Raw genomic sequence first — 17,129 nt, forward strand, 5'->3', positions numbered from 1 at the left:
ACAGGATAACTGACCCCGGCAGCCAAACCCTATTGCTCTGTGAGGCTCCAGTTTTATTGTTATTGTTACTTTTTATTCCTTATCTTTCTATTCAGCCCCTCCCCTATTCATATACCAGCCTCTCAATCAAACCACTCCCTGGTTGCTAAGGTAAGTTGAGCCCTAGCAACAGGATAACTGACCCCGGCAGCCAAACCCTATTGCTCTGTGAGGCTCCAGTTTTATTGTTATTGTTACTTTTTATTCCTTATCTTTCTATTCAGCCCCTCCCCTATTCATATTCCTGTCTCTCATTCCAACCACCCCCTGGTTGCTAAGGTAACTTGGACCCTAGCAACCAGATAGCAGCTCAAACGCCAAAATGAAGAGCAAAAAGCAAAATAACTAAAAAGATACAAATAAAAGACCAATTGCAAACTTTCTCAGATTATTCCTCTCTACCTTATACTAAAACAACCCCTGGAAATCATTGTGGGTAACTATAGAAAGAGGGGGGGCACTATGACTGAAGGGACCCCAGAATGTTACACCCACCTTATATTAATCCTACCCACAATGCAGCGGGGCTACCTCAGTAAATTGCCAAACCGCAATGGAACTGACGCAACGTCTGTGCGCAACTCTTCCCAGAACAATGGGCGTCTCCCTAAGCGGCTCCTCTTACACACGCATTGCATCAGCGGGGGGCGGGGCTTCAGGCTCCCAGTATAAAAGGGGCGGAGCGACGGGGATTCGGTCTCAGTGGGTTTGTCAACAACTTGCTGAGGGACCAGAGGGCCAGTGCTGCTTCCCTTGCTAATAAGGTAGGAGGGGGGGTATTTTGTGTAAGGGTATTTAATTGCCCCCCTGCTGGGCTGATCACTGGGTAATTGTCTGTTCCCTGTTTTTTTTCCTTTTAAAAAGCTGCAAACTGCAATTTAATTTGCTGCTTTCCCTTCACTGACTTTTTTTTTTTAATTTTACTTGCCCTTTAATTCATTAAGGGGATTAGTGACCCTTCAGGGGTTGTTAAACTACAACTTTCAGCAGTTTTCTGAGTTGCTGGGAGTTGTAGTTGGAGAATCTACAGGGGCGGGGGGGGGATAGTCCCTAGTCCCTAGTCCCTATGTCACGACTGGGCTGTAGTTATCTACAATTGCCCTATTTATAATATATATGTTTTTAGTAGATACCTATATAGTATCTGTAACCCCCCCAACTTTAGCCTAAGGAGAAGGGGTACAATGGGGTAATCTTCCCATATAAATCTCATTTTACCCAGAACACAGTGTTATCTTTAAGCTCAGAGTTCCATCTCCTGCCCCCCCCCCCCCAGCCTTTGTACTGGGCACCAATAACTCTTCCCTTCCCCCCCCCCCCACACTGGAGAAAAACAAGTTAGATGCTCCCTCCCCCCCTCATAGAACTGACCATTGACTTGTCACTACAATTGTTAAACTGGTTGTTTCCAGTTTCTCTTTTTTTTTTTTTTTTGCCCCCCCCCCCCCAGATGGGAGTTGGGTAAAGTGGTCTTGTACAGGAGATAAGCCATGTGATCAGCATGTGCTGGGAGTATGGACTTTAACTAGATCACTTATTTTTGTTAATCTAGTGTCCTCTTTTAAGGGTTGTGGGCGGTCTATTAAAGGGTAAGTACGCCTGGGGGCTTTTTTTTTAGGGGGGGTTGAAAGCAAATCTAATTCTAAGCAACTTCCCAATTGGTTTTCATTAAATAAAATCGATGGGTTTATAGTTATGTGCAAATGAAGATTCTGTATCTGTTCGGCCATTTCTGCTCGAATGCAACATTGTAACCAATTGGGTTCGTCGGCCGATACATTGTTGCGGGGGGATATAAATGGCCGCGACGGCGCTGCTTTCAGCCGCAGTTATATTTGCAAATAAGTACCAAGCTGTTTGCTTTATTTAATGCATGTATATAGGAAAGTTGCTCAGAGCTGGATTTTCTTTCACCGGGGGGAAAAATTTTTTTTGGTTTTAGTTCCCCTTTAATATAATTTCACGGGAAGGCTTAATTGGCATTAGAATCGGTTGCCTACACAATGTGATCTTTTGTAAGGAGAGATCCGGTCACACCGTATTCCTAATTAAACTCCCCATCCGGTGGTATCTGGGTTATAAATCAACCCCATACCAATAGTGGAACCTCTTGAAGGCTGCTGGGAGTTGTAGTTTCCACTGTTGGGGTAAACCGTAGCAGTGATGCCTAAATAAGCATTAATATATGTAGTTGCAATGTTGTGGCATTGTTGACCTTTAGTTCCCCAGTTATTTCTGGTCTACATCTCATGGGGCATGCTGGGAAATGTAGTCCTGAATTGATCACTTAGTGTTTTTTCCATGTCTTCTGGGCCCTATGAAAGGGTTAAGTGGGCGAAAGGTGAAATGTGACGTTTTTGGCACAAGTTAAAGGGATCCGGCAGGGAGGGAACTTTTGTAAAGGAAAGGAGTTTTTTTGGGGAAGGGGATTTCGTAACCATGACGGATATGTAGACCTGAAGGCTTTTGTGTTCTGACTTAGATTAATTGGGCAGGAGTTAGTGCTGGTATAGGGAGAGGCATTTCCTCATACTGCCCCCTGCCGGGGGGGGGGGGGGGGGGGGGGGGGGGGGGGTAACCAGATTCAGGATAAAACTTAGTTCTGCTTAGTTATCTACCCCCAGACTTGAGATCCCCAGGGTGGGAGTTGCAGTTTTACCCCCCACCCCATTCTGCCCCCCCCCCCGGGTATCGTGGGTCGCCGCCGCCTCACCTGGCTCCAACGTTTCTCTTCCAGATCAGCCGCCGCCATGTCCGTCTCCCACAGTTCGAGACTCAACAAGGGGGTGAGGGAACAGTACATGAAACTGCCCCAAGGAGGGAAGGTCCAGGTCACCTACGTCTGGATCGACGGCACCGGGGAGGGAGTGAGGTGCAAGACCCGGACTCTGGATCAGGAACCCAAAACCATAGACGGTAGGTTTCCCTAATAGTCATTTATTTGCCCCTTTTGCTAAAATGGCATCCGGCCCTTCCTTGGAACGGTCTATTGTATCCGCCATCACCATAGGGAGATCATTCTGTAATTCCCTAATGTCCGGCCCTATGTGTGTCCAGTTACAGCCAGGAATGTGACTTGGCCGACCTGTAGGTCACCACCCAGGGGCAATTACACACCGGATAGTAAAGTGACAAAGCTGTGATAATTGCCCCCCCCCCACTATTGGGACTCCTGGGCAGCTCTGGTAACTTAGTTGGTGTCTGTAACCTTGTTATGGGCTAAGGGGGCCCAGCCTGAAGGCCAGTTAGGGGGGGATTTGGGGTGAGTGCTTATTTGTGCCCTGGGTACCCCTGGAACTATAGCGGGGTGACTGTTACCCCAATGTTTCTATATATCTGTAACCTTGTTATGGGCTAAGGGGGCCCAGCCTGAAGGCCAGTTAGGGGGGATTTGGGGTGAGTGCTTATTTGTGCCCTGGGTACCCCTGGAACTATAGCGGGGTGACTGTTACCCCAATGTTTCTATATATCTGTAACCTTGTTATGGGCTAAGGGGCCCAGCCTGAAGGCCAGTTAGGGGGGATTTGGGGTGAGTGCTTATTTGTGCCCTGGGTACCCCTGGAACTATAGCGGGGTGACTGTTACCCCAATGTTTCTATATATCTGTAACCTTGTTATGGGCTAAGGGGGCCCAGCCTGAAGGCCAGTTAGGGGGGGATTTGGGGTGAGTGCTTATTTGTGCCCTGGGTACCCCTGGAACTATAGCGGGGTGACTGTTACCCCAATGTTTCTATATATCTGTAACCTTGTTATGGGCTAAGGGGGCCCAGCCTGAAGGCCAGTTAGGGGGGGATTTGGGGTGAGTGCTTATTTGTGCCCTGGGTACCCCTGGAACTATAGCGGGGTGACTGTTACCCCAATGTTTATATATCTGTAACCTTGTTATGGGCTAAGGGGGCCCAGCCTGAAGGCCAGTTAGGGGGGGATTTGGGGTGAGTGGGTATTGTGCCCTGGGATACCCGTAAGAACTATAGCGGGGTGATGTTACCCCAATTTATGTGCTGCAGCCAGTCTGCCCATGGTTTGGAATGAACAGGATATACACCCTGCTTGGCAGCAGTCCTAACGGGCATTCTGTCCAGTATGGTTGGCCAGAGAATAACAGGCATTCTGTCCTGGGCCACAAGGTAGAACTTTCAGTCTGTCCTGCTTTCCATCTGCCCATTAACAAGAAACAGATCTAATGGCTAATGAGCTGCCATCTGGCTGCCGTGCCTCGTTTGCTTAATGAGCATCCTGCAGTCATTAGTGGCTGATGGTGCTTTTAGCTCTGTACATGTGATGGTTCCAGCATGAACAGCCGGTTTAGGCGGCATCAGTCCATTTGAATTAACCTTTAGTATGATGAGTAATATTCCAAAAATTTGCAATTGGTCTTCATTTTTTTTGGTGTTTAATTTCTATTTTCGTTCAGCAGTTAGGAGTTTTACTGCTATCTGGTTGCTAGGGTTCAAATTACCTTGGCAACCAGGGAGCAGTTTGGGTGAGAGTGGTGTATGAATAGGGGAGGAGCTGAATAGAAAGATAAGGAATAAAAAGTAACAATAACAATAAAACTGGAGCCTCACAGAGCAATAGGGTTTGGCTGCCGGGGTCAGTGACCCCCATTGGAAAGCTGGAAAGAGGAAATAATTCAAAAACTATATAAAATTAATAATGAAGACCAATGGAAAAGTTGCTAGGAATAGCTCATTACGAAATGTGAAGGTGAACCCCTTTAACCCATAAACTGGGGCTATTCGGCTTGAAATGTATATGGTTGCTAGGGTTCCATTCACCATAGCAACCAGGCAGTCATTTGAAAGACGGGAATATGAATAGGGGAGGGGCTGAATAAAAAGTAACAATAATTAATAAAACTGGGGCCTCACAGAGCAATAGGGTTTGGCTGCCGGGGTCAGTTATCCTGTTGCTAGGGCTCAAATGACCTTAGCAACCAGGGAGTGGTTTGAATGAGAGACTGGTATATGAATAGGGGAGGGGCTGAATAGAAAGATAAGGAATAAAAAGTAATAATAACAATAAAACTGGAGCCTCACAGAGCAATAGGTTTTGGTTGCCGGGGTCAGTGACCCCTATTTGAAAGCTGGAAAGAGTCAGAAGGCAAATAATTCAAAAACTATAACTAATAAATAATGAAGACCAATTGAAAAGTTGCTTCAAATTGGCCACTCTATGACATACTAAAAGCTAAACCCCACCCCTTTAACTCCTTATAGCCTAGTATTTGCCGCTCGCGTATCACCATGTTTCCCTGCAGGTCCCTATTACTGCGGCGTGGGGGCGGATAAGGTGTACGGGCGGGACATCGTGGAGGCGCACTACAAGGCGTGTCTATACGCCGGCATCAAGATCTGTGGCACCAACGCGGAAGTCATGCCCTCCCAGGTACCCCCTCATTCCCTCGGCCCAGAGGTAACCCCGTCTGTGCAGCCATAATAGCCCCCCGCTAACTCCGTGTTTGCCCCGCGCAGTGGGAGTTCCAGGTGGGACCGTGCGAAGGCATCGACATGGGGGACCACCTATGGATGGCCAGGTTCATCCTCCACCGGGTGTGCGAGGACTTCGGGGTGGTGGCCACGCTGGACCCCAAGCCCATGACCGGAAACTGGAACGGCGCTGGTTGCCATACCAACTACAGTACAGAGAGCATGAGGGTCGAAGGGGGACTCAAGTGAGTAAATACCCCCTCCCCCCCCCCCCCCCCCCCCCCCCCATTGAATGTCTTGGTGGTCCTGCTGGCTTGTTGTGACTGTGCCAGACGACCAATAGCAACGGGCCGTAACTAGGGAAATATTTCTGCTTTATAAATGGAACCCAAGTGTCTATCTGCTTTTGGGGGGGGGGGCAGCCTTCCCCTTCTTGGCTCTGCTTTTGGCGGGGGGGCCCAGCCTTCCCCTTCTTGGCTCTGCTTTTGGCGGGGGGGCCCAGCCTTCCCCTTCTTGGCTCTGCTTTTGGCGGGGGGGCCCAGCCTTCCCCTTCTTGGCTCTGCTTTTGGCGGGGGGGCCCAGCCTTCCCCTTCTTGGCTCTGCTTTTGGGGGGGGCCCAGCCTTCCCCTTCTTGGCTCTGCTTTTGGGGGGGGCCCAGCCTTCCCCTTCTTGGCTCTGCTTTTGGGGGGGGCCCAGCCTTCCCCTTCTTGGCTCTGTTTAGGGGTGACCTGGCCTTCTTGGCTCTGTTTAGGGGTGACCTGGCCTTGGCTCTGTTTAGGGGGGACCTGGCCTTCTTGGCTCTGTTTAGGGGGGACCCGGCCTTTTCCCTCTTGGCTCGGCTTTTAGGTGGACCCGACCCCTGCTTTTGGGGGGGACCCCTCTTATATATAAGCAATATGGCAGCTCCCACCTGCTTTTTCTGGGTATAAATGCAACCCTAAGTGTCATTTAGCTTGGGAGGGCCAGCCTTCTCCCTCCTTGGCTCTGCTTTTGGTGGGGACCCAGCCTTCCCCCTTGTATATAAGCAATATGGCAGCTCCCACCTCTAAGCCTACTGCACTGCTGTTTCTGACTCCTACACTTGTACCCCCCAGACACATAGAAGATGCCATCGAGAAGCTCGGGAAGAGGCACAACTACCACATCTGCGTGTATGACCCCCGGGGCGGGAAGGACAACTCCCGGAGACTCACCGGGCAGCACGAGACGTCCAGTATCCACGAGTTCTCGGCCGGAGTCGCCAACCGGGGTGCCAGCATCCGGATCCCCCGCCAGGTGGGGCAGGAAGGCTACGGTTACTTCGAGGACCGCCGGCCGGCAGCAAACTGCGACCCCTACGCCGTTACCGAGGCGCTGGTCCGAACGACCATCTTGAACGAGACCGGCAGCGAGACCAAAGACTATTAGACCTGAGCTGGGAGCTGGCTTCTCCTGGTCAATCACTATGGCATCTCCCGAGACGCCGCCATGTTTTTTTAACCCGTTAGACTCCCGACACTACTTGAATTCTTCTAAGGTGTATAGATGGTTCTACCATATTGTCTGTAAGGTTGGGGGGGGCTGCTGATTATTTTAGATCTATAGGATAAGAACAAAGCGAGTGACCCTGCTGGAATCTGATTGGCTGGTGCCGACTGATTCCTTCAGTTTCTCCCTTTGGGGAGGGCGGGATTGTTAATTGGCTCCTCTGGAGCTACGGGCTTTATACAACTGTCTTTATACCCACGATATCGACTGTACTCAATTGTATTGTTTTTAATGATGAATAAAGACCTTTGAATAAAAAGCTGTGGTTTTGGTACGGGGGGGGGGGGTGAAGTATGGTAGCTCCCACACAATAAGCTGTACCCCCATACTGTACTGTCTAAGGGAAACACTATGGCACCTCCTACCCATATGTATAAATACAAATATACAGAGAGGGAATGCTCTGGGCACACAATAAGCTGTACCCCCATACTGTACTGTCTAAGGGAAACACTATGGCACCCCCTACCCATATATATAAATACAAATATACAGAGAGGGAATGTTCTGGGCACACAATAAGCTGTACCCCCATACTGTACTGTCTAAGGGAAACACTATGGCACCCCCTACCCATATATATAAATACAAATATACAGAGAGGGAATGTTCTGGGCACACAATAAGCTGTACCCCCATACTGTACTGTCTAAGGGAAACACTATGGCACCCCCTACCCATATGTATAAATACAAATATACAGAGAAGGAATGTTCTGGGCACACAATAAGCTGTACCCCCATACTGTACTGTCTAAGGGAAACACTATGGCACCCCCTACCCATATGTATAAATACAAATATACAGAGAAGGAATGTTCTGGGCACACAATAAGCCGTACCCCCATTCTATATATGAAAGAGAAAATACTTGTTGCTGGGAGGTATCCGTAGATCTGTAGATCCTCCTAAGTGACACATTTTATTTTTAGCATTTCTATGTAACAAATAGGAGATAAATCTGTATTTCCTGCTGGGGGAGAGACTGATACAATTAGTCCGGTTACACCGGCAGGGACAGAACAACATGACCCCGAGCCTATTGAGCGCTGTGCCAATAAGTCGCTCCCTTATCTGCCTGTACCCCTCCCTCTGGCACTGGAGCCATTCCCAGTTGAGAAAGAAAAAGTGTTGACTTTATAGAAACAGACAGGTTGCTGGGGTCATTAATCAGCTGCACAACTTCCTGTTTGTGTAGGAACGTACCAACCTACAGGCTTGTCGGGGGGGGGAAGTTGTATCAGGAGTCAGAACCAGCAGTGCAGGGAAGGGAAAGGGACAGACACAGTGACAGTTACACATAACTATAAACCCAGTGAGAATGAGGAATGAATGGATATTGGGGAGTTGTATCAGGAGTCAGAACCAGCAGTGCAGGGAAGGGAAAGGGACAGACACAGTGACAGTTACACATAACTATAAACCCAGTGAGAATGAGGAATGAATGGATATTGGGGAGTTGTATCAGGAGTCAGAACCAGCAGTGCAGGGAAGGGAAAGGGACAGACACAGTGACAGTTACACATAACTATAAACCCAGTGAGAATGAGGGATGAATGGATATTGGGGAGTTGTATCAGGAGTCAGAACCAGCAGTGCAGGGAAGGGAAAGGGACAGACACAGTGACAGTTACACATAACTATAAACCCAGTGAGAATGAGGGATGAATGGGTATTGGGGAGTTGTATCAGGAGTCAGAACCAGCAGTGCAGGGAAGGGAAAGGGACAGACACAGTGACAGTTACACATAACTATAAACCCAGTGAGAATGAGGGATGAATGGATATTGGGGAGTTGTATCAGGAGTCAGAACCAGCAGTGCAGGGAAGGGAAAGGGACAGACACAGTGACAGTTACACATAACTATAAACCCAGTGAGAATGAGGGATGAATGGATATTGGGGAGTTGTATCAGGAGTCAGAACCAGCAGTGCAGGGAAGGGAAAGGGACAGACACAGTGACAGTTACACATAACTATAAACCCAGTGAGAATGAGGGATGAATGGGTATTGGGGAGTTGTATCAGGAGTCAGAACCAGCAGTGCAGGGAAGGGAAAGGGACAGACACAGTGACAGTTACACATAACTATAAACCCAGTGAGAATGAGGGATGAATGGGTATTGGGGAGTTGTATCAGGAGTCAGAACCAGCAGTGCAGGGAAGGGAAAGGGACAGACACAGTGACAGTTACACATAACTATAAACCCAGTGAGAATGAGGAATGAATGGGTATTGGGGAGTTGTATCAGGAGTCAGAACCAGCAGTGCAGAGAAGGGAAAGGGACAGACACAGTGACAGTTACACATAACTATAAACCCAGTGAGAATGAGGAATGAATGGATATTGGGGAGTTGTATCAGGAGTCAGAACCAGCAGTGCAGGGAAGGGAAAGGGACAGACACAGTGACAGTTACACATAACTATAAACCCAGTGAGAATGAGGGATGAATGGATATTGGGGAGTTGTATCAGGAGTCAGAACCAGCAGTGCAGGGAAGGGAAAGGGACAGACACAGTGACAGTTACACATAACTATAAACCCAGTGAGAATGAGGGATGAATGGATATTGGGGAGTTGTATCAGGAGTCAGAACCAGCAGTGCAGGGAAGGGAAAGGGACAGACACAGTGACAGTTACACATAACTATAAACCCAGTGAGAATGAGGGATGAATGGATATTGGGGAGTTGTATCAGGAGTCAGAACCAGCAGTGCAGGGAAGGGAAAGGGACAGACACAGTGACAGTTACACATAACTATAAACCCAGTGAGAATGAGGGATGAATGGGTATTGGGGAGTTGTATCAGGAGTCAGAACCAGCAGTGCAGGGAAGGGAAAGGGACAGACACAGTGACAGTTACACATAACTATAAACCCAGTGAGAATGAGGGATGAATGGATATTGGGGAGTTGTATCAGGAGTCAGAACCAGCAGTGCAGGGAAGGGAAAGGGACAGACACAGTGACAGTTACACATAACTATAAACCCAGTGAGAATGAGGGATGAATGGGTATTGGGGAGTTGTATCAGGAGTCAGAACCAGCAGTGCAGGGAAGGGAAAGGGACAGACACAGTGACAGTTACACATAACTATAAACCCAGTGAGAATGAGGAATGAATGGATATTGGGGAGTTGTATCAGGAGTCAGAACCAGCAGTGCAGGGAAGGGAAAGGGACAGACACAGTGACAGTTACACATAACTATAAACCCAGTGAGAATGAGGGATGAATGGATATTGGGGAGTTGTATCAGGAGTCAGAACCAGCAGTGCAGGGAAGGGAAAGGGACAGACACAGTGACAGTTACACATAACTATAAACCCAGTGAGAAATTCCCAATGAAAGAGGCAACTGGGTCAGTTATTTCTGTATCTGTAGATTTGATACAGTTACTGCCTTTGGCCACTAGGGGGCACACTAGGTTCACAAACACATAAACAGTGGCAAAGTCAGGGGAACTTTTATATGGTGGTCAGACAAGGGTGTGCAAGGCTCACCAGGGCTGCTACCCCAGGGGCTCCTACACCCCATCTGCCCCCCCCCCAAGTGCAACTTATACTTGCTGCAATCAGGGGAGGGAGGACCAGTGGGTCGGCGGGGCCCTCTGGGCTTTTTCCCGGTGTCCCAGTCCGACCCTGAGTCTAATTGTATCACATTCACAGAGGATTCTCTGCGCCCAGAACATGTGTTTGTACTGACTGATATGGGAGGGAGCTGCCATACTGTTAGAGATGGTCCCCTAAAACACACTGGTACCCCAAGTCAGTGTCGGACTGTGGTGTCCGGGACCCAACATGGCTGCCCTAACCTAGTCACCAACTCCTTCACCCCCACCCAGGGTCAGACTGGGCTGGCGGCCCACAGGTCTCCCTCTCCCAATGCGCCTAAGTATGGGTGGGAGGCAGGGGGCGTGGGGGGGGTGGGGAGGCAGCCCTGGTGGGCCCAGCACCCCCCCGTCTGACCCTGCCCCAACACACACCGTGTACCTGGGTTGGCAGAGCCCACCAAGTTTTTTTCCCGGCCAAGTTCAACACTGCCCCTAGTGGTCAGAAACTGATACTACTGTAGTGTATCTCCTACACCTGACACCCCTCCATTATCGGTGGGAGCTGATTGGCTGGTACCAAGGATGATCCTTTAGGATCCTGTTTGGCAAGGAATTTCCCTTGTGGCTGCAGGTTGGGCCTCTAGGGCAGAGGGGAAAGTACAGGTAAGTGGGAACAACCCAAAATTGAAATTAAAGGGCAAGTATCGCATAGCTGTTATTTTATTGTACTTTCCATAATTCTCAGACTAAAGGCAGGGGGTTTTACTGGGGACTGGGTCATTTTTTAAGTATTTGGACCTGCTGGGAATGATGGGAAAAGAGCCAGAATAAGGGGGTATCCCCCTATATTGATTGAGAGGAGTGAGTGGATTGTAAGCTCTTGTGACCTGGGGAGTGACTGGTCGCTGAGCATTACAAACCAGCCAATTAGCGCTAATGAGCTCTATAAATAGAACAGAACGGAAACTAAAGAGGGAGGGGTGCGGGAGAACCTGTTGGACCTGAACGGCCAGTAGGGGGCTGTGTACAAAGGAGCAGAGAGAGTGTGTGGGTGTGAGGGGTGGGGTACCACGTTCATTTCCTTCCCCCCCAATGGGATGCACAGAACTGAGACTTTAGTGCAAAACCCTGGTCTTTCCTATCAGATTCCTATTCTGAATTCTATGTATGGCCACTAGGGGGAGAATTCTGAATTCTATGTATGGCCACTAGGGGGAGAATTCTGAATTCTATGTATGGCCACTAGGGGGAGAATTCTGAATTCTATGTATGGCCACTAGGTGGAGCAGTCTGAATACTATGTATGGCCACTAGGGGGAGCATTCTGAATTCTATGTATGGCCACTAGGGGGAGCATTCTGAATTATATGTATGGCCACTAGGGGGAGCATTTTGAATTCTATGTATGGCCACTAGACTAGAGGAAAGAATTCTTAATTCTATGTATGACCACTAGGGGGGCATTCTGAATTCTATGTATGGCCACTAGGGGGTATATTCTGAATTCTATGTATGGCCACTAGGGGGAGCAGTCTGAATTTTATGTATGGCCACTAGGGGGAGCATTCTGAATTTTATGTATGGCCACTAGGGGGTGCATTATGAATTCTATGTATGGCAACTAGGGGGAGCAGTCTGAATTCTATGTATGGCCACTAGGGGGAGCAGTCTGAGTTCTATGTATGGCCACTAGGGGGAGCATTCTGAATTCTATGTATGGCCACTAGAGGAAAGAATTCTTAATTCTATGTATGGCGACTAGAGGGAAGAATTCTGAATTCTATGTATGGCCACTAGGGGGAGCATTCTGAATTCTATGTATGGCCACTAGGGGGAGCATTCTGAATTCTATGTATGGCCACTAGAGGAAAGAATTCTTAATTCTATGTATGGCGACTAGGGTGAGCATTCTGAATTCTATGTATGGCCACTAGGGGGAGCATTCTGAATTCTATGTATGGCCACTACAGGAAAGAATTCTTAATTCTATGTATGGCGACTAGAGGGAAGAATTCTGAATTCTATGTATGGCCACTAGGGGGAGCATTCTGAATTCTATGTATGGCCACTACAGGAAAGAATTCTTAATTCTATGTATGGCCACTAGGGGGAGCATTCTGAATTCTATGTATGGCCACTACAGGAAAGAATTCTTAATTCTATGTATGGCCACTAGAGGAAAGAATTCTTAATTCTATGTATGGCGACTAGAGGGAAGAATTCTGAATTCTATGTATGGCCACTAGGGGGAGCATTCTGAATTATATGTATGGCCACTAGGGGGAGCATTCTGAATTCTATGTATGGCCACTAGAGGAAAGAATTCTTAATTCTATGTATGGCGACTAGAGGGAAGGATTCTGAATTCTATGTATGGCCACTAGGGGGAGCATTCTGAATTCTATGTAAGACCACTAGGGGGAGCATTCTTCATTCTATGTATGACCACTAGGGGGAGCATTCTGAATTCTATGTATGTAAAGTTGGAGCCTGGGATCCCGCTGTGCAGGTTACAACAAGCTGCCACTAGGGGCACAATGACAGGAATAAGCCAGGCTGTATACCCAGGAATAGTGAGGGCTAGGGGTGGGCAGTCTGCACTGCTCCTGGGGGTTTAATCTGGTTTATTCCCTTTGGTTCTGCCCCTAGTGGTTACTTGCTGGAACAGCAGGGAGGATTCCCAGAGCCCCGCCCAGCCTGCACTGCTCCTGGGGGTTCAATCTGACTTATTCCCTTTGGTTCTGCCCCTAGTGGTAACTTGCTGGAACTGCAGGGAGGATTCCCAGGGCCCTTCCCAGACTGCACTGCTCCTGGGGGTTCAATCTGGCTTATTCCCTTGGGTTCTGCCCCTAGTGGTAACTTGCTGGAACTGCAGGGAGGATTCCCAGAGCCCTTCCCAGCCTGCACTGCTCCTTGGGGTTCAATCTGGCTTATTCCCTTGGGTTCTGCCCCTAGTGGTAACTTGCTGGAACTGCAGGGAGGATTATTTCTAGGACCCACTCTCACCATGATTGCTAAATGTAATTACAGCTACATTTGGGGGTAAGTTACAGGCAGATCCCATGCTGAAAAATGGATTAAAAAAATGGAAATAAAATGAACAAATTTATAAAAATGCAATGTTTTGAAATTACTATTTTTGTCATTGTTACTATGGAAACCTCATACAAGATCCTTTCCACCTTATTGATCAAACTCATACAAATCTCTCCTTTTATTGCAGCTAATAAAACCTCCATGGAGGGATTTCAGCCAAATCAATGCACAAAGCACAAGGCTACACAGGAAGTGAGAGGTGCAACAGGTAGTTGCTTCCCCCTGATATAAGCAGGTATAGTAGGGAGAGATGGTGTCTATAGTAGCAGTGGGGGGATAATAGCCTCTGGGAAGGGACTGGGGCTGTGGGATAGCAGGTATAGTAGGGAGAGATGGTGTCTATAGTAGCAGTGGGGGGATAATAGCCTCTGGGAAGGGACTGGGGCTGTGGGATAGCAGGTATAGTAGGGAGAGATGGTGTCTATAGTAGCAGTGGGGGGATAATAGCCTCTGGGAAGGGACTGGGGCTGTGGGATAGCAGGTATAGTAGGGAGAGATGGTGCCTATAGTAGCAGTGGGGGGATAATAGCCTCTGGGAAGGGACTGGGGCTGTGGGATAGCAGGTATAGTAGGGAGAGATGGTGCCTATAGTAGCAGTGGGGGATAATAGCCTCTGGGAAGGGACTGGGGCTGTGGGATAGCAGGTATAGTAGGGAGAGATGGTGCCTATAGTAGCAGTGGGGGGATAATAGCCTCTGGGAAGGGACTGGGGCTGTGGGATAGCAGGTATAGTAGGGAGAGATGGTGCCTATAGTAGCAGTGGGGGGATAATAGCCTCTGGGAAGGGACTGGGGCTGTGGGATAGCAGGTATAGTAGGGAGAGATGGTGCCTATAGTAGCAGTGGGATAATAGCCTCTGGGAAGGGACTGGGGCTGTGGGATAGCAGGTATAGTAGGGAGAGATGGTGCCTATAGTAACAGTGGGGGGATAATAGCCTCTGGGAAGGGACTGGGGCTGTGGGATAGCAGGTATAGTAGGGAGAGATGGTGCCTATAGTAGCAGTGGGGGGATAATAGCCTCTGGGAAGGGACTGGGGCTGTGGGATAGCAGGTATAGTAGGGAGAGATGGTGCCTATAGTAGCAGTGGGGGGATAATAGCCTCTGGGAAGGGACTGGGGCTGTGGGATAGCAGGTATAGTAGGGAGAGATGGTGCCTATAGTAGCAGTGGGGGGGATAATAGCCTCTGGGAAGGGACTGGGGCTGTGGGATAGCAGGTATAGTAGGGAGAGATGGTGCCTATAGTAGCAGTGGGGGGATAATAGCCTCTGGGAAGGGACTGGGGCTGTGGGATAGCAGGTATAGTAGGGAGAGATGGTGCCTATAGTAGCAGTGGGGGGATAATAGCCTCTGGGAAGGGACTGGGGCTGTGGGATAGCAGGTATAGTAGGGAGAGATGGTGCCTATAGTAGCAGTGGGATAATAGCCTCTGGGAAGGGACTGGGGCTGTGGGATAGCAGGTATAGTAGGGAGAGATGGTGCCTATAGTAACAGTGGGGGGATAATAGCCTCTGGGAAGGGACTGGGGCTGTGGGATAGCAGGTATAGTAGGGAGAGATGGTGCCTATAGTAGCAGTGGGATAATAGCCTCTGGGAAGGGACTGGGGCTGTGGGATAGCAGGTATAGTAGGGAGAGATGGTGCCTATAGTAGCAGTGGGGGGATAATAGCCTCTGGGAAGGGACTGTGGCTGTGGGATAGCAGGTATAGTAGGGAGAGATGGTGCCTATAGTAGCAGTGGGGGGATAATAGCCTCTGGGAAGGGACTGGGGCTGTGGGATAGCAGGTATAGTAGGGAGAGATGGTGCCTATAGTAGCAGTGGGATAATAGCCTCTGGGAAGGGACTGGGGCTGTGGGATAGCAGGTATAGTAGGGCGGAGATGGTGCCTATAGTAGCAGTGGGGGGATAATAGCCTCTGGGAAGGGACTGGGGCTGTGGGATAGCAGGTATAGTAGGGAGAGATGGTGTCTATAGTAGCAATGGGGGGATAATAGCCTCTGGGAAGGGACTGGGGCTGTGGGATAGCAGGTATAGTAGGGAGAGATGGTGTCTATAGTAGCAATGGGGGGATAATAGCCTCTGGGAAGGGACTGGGGCTGTGGGATAGCAGGTATAGTAGGGAGAGATGGTGTCTATAGTAGCAGTGGGGGGATAATAGCCTCTGGGAAGGGACTGGGGCTGTGGGATAGCAGGTATAGTAGGGAGAGATGGTGCCTATAGTAGCAGTGGAGGGATAATAGCCTCTGGGAAGGGACTGGGGCTGTGGGATAGCAGGTATAGTAGGGGAGAGATGGTGCCTATAGTAGCAGTGGGATAATAGCCTCTGGGAAGGGACTGGGGCTGTGGGATAGCAGGTATAGTAGGGAGAGATGGTGCCTATAGTAGCAGTGGGGGGATAATAGCCTCTGGGAAGGGACTGGGGCTGTGGGATAGCAGGTATAGTAGGGAGAGATGGTGCCTATAGTAGCAGTGGGGGGATAATAGCCTCTGGGAAGGGACTGGGGCTGTGGGATAGCAGGTATAGTAGGGAGAGATGGTGCCTATAGTAGCAGTGGGGGGATAATAGCCTCTGGGAAGGGACTGGGGCTGTGGGATAGCAGGTATAGTAGGGAGAGATGGTGCCTATAGTAGCAGTGGGGGGATAATAGCCTCTGGGAAGGGACTGGGGCTGTGGGATAGCAGGTATAGTAGGGAGAGATGGTGCCTATAGTAGCAGTGGGGGGATAATAGCCTCTGGGAAGGGACTGGGGCTGTGGGATAGCAGGTATAGTAGGGAGAGATGGTGGCCTATAGTAGCAGTGGGGGGGATAATAGCCTCTGGGAAGGGACTGGGGCTGTGGGATAGCAGGTATAGTAGGGAGAGATGGTGCCTATAGTAGCAGTGGGGGGATAATAGCCTCTGGGAAGGGACTGGGGCTGTGGGATAGCAGGTATAGTAGGGAGAGTTGGTGTCTATAGTAGCAGTGGGGGGATAATAGCCTCTGGGAAGGGACTGGGGCTGTGGGATAGTAGGTATAGTAGGGAGAGATGGTGCCTATAGTAGCAGTGGGATAATAGCCTCTGGGAAGGGACTGGGGCTGTGGGATAGCAGGTATAGTAGGGAGAGAGGGTGCCTATAGTAGCAGTGGGGGGATAATAGCCTCTGGGAAGGGACTGGGGCTGTGGGATAGCAGGTATAGTAGGGAGAGATGGTGCCTATAGTAGCAGTGGGGGGATAATAGTCTCTGGGAAGGGACTGTGGCTGTGGGATAGCAGGTATAGTAGGGAGAGATGGTGCCTATTGTAGCAGTGGGGGGATAATAGCCTCTGGGAAGGGACTGGGGCTGTGGGATAGCAGGTATAGTAGGGAGAGATGGTGCCTATAGTAGCAGTGGGGGGATAATAGCCTCTGGGAAGGGACTGGGGCTGTGGGATAGCAGGTATAGTAGGGAGAGATGGTGCCTATAGTAGCAGTGGGGGGATAATAGCCTCTGGGAAGGGACTGG

The 17,129-nt window shown here is 49.5% G+C and overlaps 1 protein-coding gene across 1 annotated transcript; it reads left to right on the forward strand.

The window, feature by feature from the left end:
- Window positions 1-751: 751 nt before the first annotated feature.
- glul (glutamate-ammonia ligase) lies at window positions 752-7,254 on the forward strand (the record flags this gene model as incomplete). The annotated part of the gene is given in 10 exon segments (NM_203966.2): window positions 752-803; window positions 2,777-2,954; window positions 4,048-4,051; window positions 4,054-4,068; window positions 4,071-4,077; window positions 4,079-4,145; window positions 4,148-4,166; window positions 5,300-5,427; window positions 5,514-5,713; window positions 6,563-7,254. Coding segments are annotated over 9 exon segments (918 nt in total), but the record flags the coding sequence as incomplete, so codon positions are not given.
- Between the last annotated feature and the right edge of the window lie 9,875 nt (window positions 7,255-17,129).

Source organism: Xenopus tropicalis, chromosome 8 (assembly GCF_000004195.4).
Source record: "Xenopus tropicalis strain Nigerian chromosome 8, UCB_Xtro_10.0, whole genome shotgun sequence".
NCBI lineage: Eukaryota > Metazoa > Chordata > Amphibia > Anura > Pipidae > Xenopus > Xenopus tropicalis.